This window comes from Syzygium oleosum, unplaced genomic scaffold, assembly GCF_021117445.2.
Source record: "Syzygium oleosum isolate NSW1041296 unplaced genomic scaffold, Sole_v2.1 Sole_v2.12, whole genome shotgun sequence".
NCBI lineage: Eukaryota > Viridiplantae > Streptophyta > Magnoliopsida > Myrtales > Myrtaceae > Syzygium > Syzygium oleosum.
In genome coordinates this window covers 7348949-7354340 of record NW_026607496.1, presented here as the reverse complement: position 1 = coordinate 7354340, position 5392 = coordinate 7348949, and the positions used below count along the sequence as shown (strand labels likewise).

The 5392-nt window shown below is 39.4% G+C and overlaps 1 protein-coding gene across 1 annotated transcript; it reads left to right on the top strand.

Moving 5' to 3' along the window:
- The first annotated feature begins 201 nt into the window (after nt 1-201).
- On the top strand, nt 202-931 carry LOC115672371 (zinc finger protein ZAT11-like). The gene has a single exon (XM_030594171.2). It carries the CDS (start codon nt 264-266, stop codon nt 774-776), a length of 513 nt encoding a protein of 170 aa, XP_030450031.1. The 5' UTR covers nt 202-263; the 3' UTR covers nt 777-931.
- The last annotated feature ends 4461 nt before the right edge of the window (nt 932-5392 follow it).

Here is a 5392-nt window from a genome sequence, read left to right as displayed (position 1 = left end):
GCATCGAACGTGTTTTGGTCAACGAATTCACACGTGTACACCATTCCTATATCAAATTTGGAACACGACGCCATCCTTGACGTATACTCATCGGGGGCAGAGATACCATCGTTCAGTCAAAGTCAACTGTTTCGGTCCAACTTATCAACTGGCTAGACCGCCTATAAAATACACAGGCAGCCTTCCATCACTACATTCAAAACCCTAGCCATCCACACCCTCCTCTTCACCAGACTCGTTTTTTGACATTTTCTTCCTCGACCATGAAAAGAGCTTTTGACAATGGAGTATCCGCAATGAGCCCGGACATGGCAAATTGCCTGATATTTCTCTCGGGCAGCGTCGACACCATGCCAATAAGGAGAACCGATTGTCACGGCGGCGACTTCGAGTGCAAGACCTGCAAACGCCAGTTCCCGTCGTTCCAAGCATTGGGAGGCCATCGAACGAGCCACAAGCGGCCAAAGCTGTCGGAACCAAAGCTGGAGGATTGCACGGTCTTAACCTTGGGCTCAACGGCAATGCCCAGGATGCACGGGTGCACGATTTGCGGGCTCAAGTTCGCGAATGGCCAGGCCTTGGGTGGTCACATGCGGAAACACAGAGCAGAAGTTTTGAGCGAGGTCACGGCGAACATGAACTCGGTAATCCCAGTTGTCAGGAGGTCCAGCAGTAACAACAGGAGGGTTATGAGCCTCGACTTGAACTTGAGTCCTCTTGAGAATGACTTGAAGATCTTGCTCGGCGAGCTAACGCCGAGAATACTGATCCATTGATGAATTGATTCTTTTTGGTGTGATTGATCTGACTTTCAACCTTTTACATTTTCTTGCTTTGTTATTCGGGTTTTGCTTTTACCCAGAATTGAGTTTCATTCATTCATTCGTTGTACAAAACAAGACTCGCCAGAAGCAATTGATCGTCGTGTATACATTGCCGTTGCTTTTCTCATTGTCAACCTTCGAGGGTATTTCCGATGATCTTTCGCATGTCAACTTTTTCGACATTGTTTTTGAGTCCACGTTTCGCGATTAATGAATGCAAAGTTAAAAGTGATGATAACGTTTTGGTCATCTTGACGGAAGCGCAAGCCGTTTTCACATTCAAAACCAAGCAACCATGGACAAATCTTGTAGATCTAGTGTTTTTAGCTTGGAAAAGCTTTGAAACAAGTGGGGGCATATATAAAGGAAAGAGCATGCAAATAATGCGAGAGGAATAGAAATGATGCGAGTTGCCAATTGCGAAAAGCTAGTCAAAATTTGGGGCATTCTTCTTTATCCAGCAGTAATTTTTTAGCCTTTTGAAGACTTTCACATCGCCATGAATACATCTCGATCGAGGTCTAAGGATAGAAGCCGGATGGATTTGGTCGGCCAAACCATCCCAAACCCATTCAAGAAGGCATGACTACGCGTCGTGCCCATCCCAAACCCGGTTTATTTAGGGTCAAGTGAACCTAAAATTGACTAGCCCGTACTCATCAAAATCCATCATTCATACCAGAAAGAGAAATTTGTGTTTTTGGGCTATCTCAACCCGCTTCCATCCAATTTGAATAACGAAGTTAGAAACAGAGCTCAATGAAGAATTTGTGAGATCCAATATATAAGAAGACGATACGAGTGTTGTGTATTTTCGAATAGGATAATTAATTTATTCGACTCAATTATGGTATTGTATGTGTCCGTTGAATTTGTAGTTTCCATTTGTTCTTATCTCTAGTTAGTTTATTTCCATGTGTATAGGGATCAGCTTCTTACAGTTGGTGTTAGGGGCACAAGTAAATGTGCATCTCCTCGGTCATAAGATTGAGAATATTGTGAGATACAACAACAAAACACTATCCTCTGTTCCTTCTTCTCCCACTTCGTCTCTTTCATGCTTTCTCTGTTATTGGCTATCATTTCAAGGCTTGAATCGTGTTCATCCTTCATTTGGCACGCAGACAAAGTGAGAAAGATTAAAATTTGGACATTGTATCCTAGGTACAGGATTTGAAGCCGATTGCCTTGGATCACGATTTCTATCGGGCACAAAAAATTGTTGCCCGTGGCAACAAAAAATTATTGCCCTTCACACAGAATATGGGGGGCACAACCATTTTCAGATTGTTTTTCGAATTACAGAATCTTGCAATTAGATGGGGCAGTTAAAACCAGCAAGTGATCTAACTGCAGAGCTCCGGATTGACAACCTTTATCAGGGAAAAGTATCGAAAAAAGTGCTAAACCAATTGCATTGTGCCAATTCAATCCTAAACATTTTAATTTGACTAATTTATGCCAAAACATTTAGCATTTGTGCCAATTGAGTCTATTTGACCAATTTTAGACAAAAATCACCATTGTAGATGCCGGCCGGCGCTAACGTGGACTCTTTAAATAATATTTTGAAGTTTTTCATAATTTTATTTATGGCTTTTTCTCTTTTTTTCTTTTCTTCTCTTTACTTTTATTAGGGGGGCTAATAAGGGCGGTGAGGGCCGCAAGCCCCTCACCCAAATCCGGGGAGGGCCACAAAGCTCTTGCCATATCTAGGCCAAATGAGAGTGTCGTGGCCCTTGCCCAGTGTCAACGACCCTTGCCAGCCCTTAGCCCCAAAAAAAGAAAAAATTATAAAAAAATTATAAAAAAAATTCAAAACATTATTAAAATATTATTTTAAAATGTTTACATTAGCATCAACCGTGCCACATAGAATGACCGACGTCTACGTCAGTAATTTCAAGGCAAAATTGACTGGATAAACTCAATTAGCACAAATACAAAAGTTTTAAGACTAAAATGGTCCAATTGAAAGGGTTGAGCACTAAATTGCCATCAATACAATAGGTTTAGGATTTCTTTGATACTTTCCCCACCTTTATCCAGCCCCGAGACACCTAAACACACTGTCACGTGAGACACAAATGCGCTCATAATTAGCATGCAAAAGAGAAGGAAGAAAGGACGTGAACAAGCACGAAGCATTTGGGCCGGAAACAACACTTGGGCCGTTCAGAAAACTATAAGAAATTATCCCACCAAGATCTTAAAGGTGAACACCGAGTCCATCGAAATACCGCGCGCAAGTTGGACCTTGAGTTGAGCATAATTGAGGGTCCAAATATTTATGGAAGTAAACAATGACAAGTATAATTAACCGATTTGATTATTGAATTGAAGATCGATGTCAATGGTGTAAAGAACGGGAGAAAAATCACTGTTAACAAAAAACTCTGAAGTGGCAAACTAGAATACGAATGTTTGAGGCACGCCATATGTGCGTTCATGATTGTAGATGAGCTACAACTTACGTATGAACATGAAAAGAAAGAAAATAATTTTTTTTAAAGAAATTATTGATTATTTGACTGAGAAAATGTAGCGGATCAATGTTACGTGTAGAGAAACTAATTTCTATATATTTTTGACGCAAGATAATAGCAAAACGTCAAAAAAAGTGAGACAAAACCCACTTGCGGCTTAATTGTATAGAACATAGATAGATATACATACGACAATCAAGTTGGCTTATCGAGCATTGCACGATCTTTTGTATTGTGATCTGGCCTTAAACAAAAATTAAAAATAAAAAAACTAGAGAGCAAAGCAATGTGCATTCACAATACTTCTTAACAAATCAAGATTGAATAACAAGCATTTGTTAGACCTACTTGAATCTTCCAAAGATCTTGACCTCATGTGCCAGTGTTGAAAGGAAAAAAAAATAAAGGTTAATACCACAAAAAACCTCAAACCGGTACATCTGTGACAAATGTACCCTCCGTTAGTTTTCGTTGAATGTTACCATCAAATTGCTAAGTTGGATGATATGTGACAATTGGCGGGTGTACTAATTTGGGGTTGGTGTAGCGGTTCGTAATTTTTCGTAGTATTAATCCAATTTAACGGAGGGTAATTTTGTCACAAATGTACCAATTTTGGATTTTTTATGGTTAAAAAATTAGTTTATAGTAAATTTGTCCCAAAAATGTCAGTTTGAGATTTTTCGTAGTATTAACAAAAAAAAAAACTCCTTGGCATTTTGTTCCTTGAGATCTGATTCATCGAGAGCCGTGCAGACGTGCAAGTGAATAGTGATGTGTGCCTCGATAAGTTTAAATTGCAACGAAAACGATGGAAGAAATTGTTAAATCACGCGAGATTAAGCGCGAATTCACTATTCTAATCAATGCTACATCGGAAAAAGATATATTAATTTTCGAAATCTTGCCACTGACGTCGAAGATGGGTACACAAAGGCACGTCTCTGAGTTGCCTGAAAGGGCTTCACCAGTTGTTTATCCTAAGTTAGAATTAGTTGTAACTAAGATCTCTCTTTGTCTGACGTTAGTGGAGTCTGACGTAGCAACTCTTGCCTCTTGCGATGAAGCTATGCATTTCCTGCTAAAATTAAGGGACCACGACCTCATACCATATAATATGAGCTCTAGAGAAAGGTTGGCAATGTAGAAATTAGGCTCGATTTTCGAAAATCTGTATAGGATCTCATTGTACACAGGAGCTCAGCAGATATGGCACTTCTATTTGTATCACTATATATTTATCAATTGATTTTTACATGGTATAAAGCCAGTATAACCTATTTGTTGCACAGCTAAGTTCAATCATGGAAAATATTGATGGATGTTAACAAATAGTGTTCTACATCGAGAGAACAAAATATATCACATATGTGGTTATAGCTAAAAGTCGTACTGTATATATAGTTATATTTAGGGTCGTATTTTTTCTACTTCTCCTTTAACTTAAACACTCCATTTTTTGTGTATTTTGACCATACTATTCCTTATGGGACCCACCACTTCTGGTATAACTCTACAAAGTGTTCCATTTTTTTATTATGTATTCAACTTTTTTGTGTTTTTAATCTATGATGCCAACCCCATCGTCCTCCACACTTTCGTTGGCACGTGCATTGGGCTCATCGGTGACCTCCCTAACGAGCTCTTTTTCTTCGCCGCACGCAGGCGGCGAAACAGTAGACCATATTGTTGTCGATTCCGGTACAGCAGACCACATTTGTTCTCAAAGCAAAAGACACACACTGCGGGAGGAATAGTCAGGTCTACCTCATGACTGCTGCCTAATTTTAGGTACAAGAGGCGTCCTTTAGCCTCCACTCTAGATTTAAACCCAACACTTGCAATCTTGAGAAAGCGGAAGAATTTGGCCTCCAATGTTGTCGAAGAAAATAGATTCCTTGAGATCAAACAACCAGATTAAGTATATCTTGCATCATTATTTCCAACAAGTCAATTAATGAGAAGCAGTGACATCATCCCAAAACTTATGATGAAGAACTTACGGAAACCATAGTAAGAAACTGAACCAAAGGGAGCAAATGTGGAGAAACAATCAATCAAATATGTCTTACTATTAATACT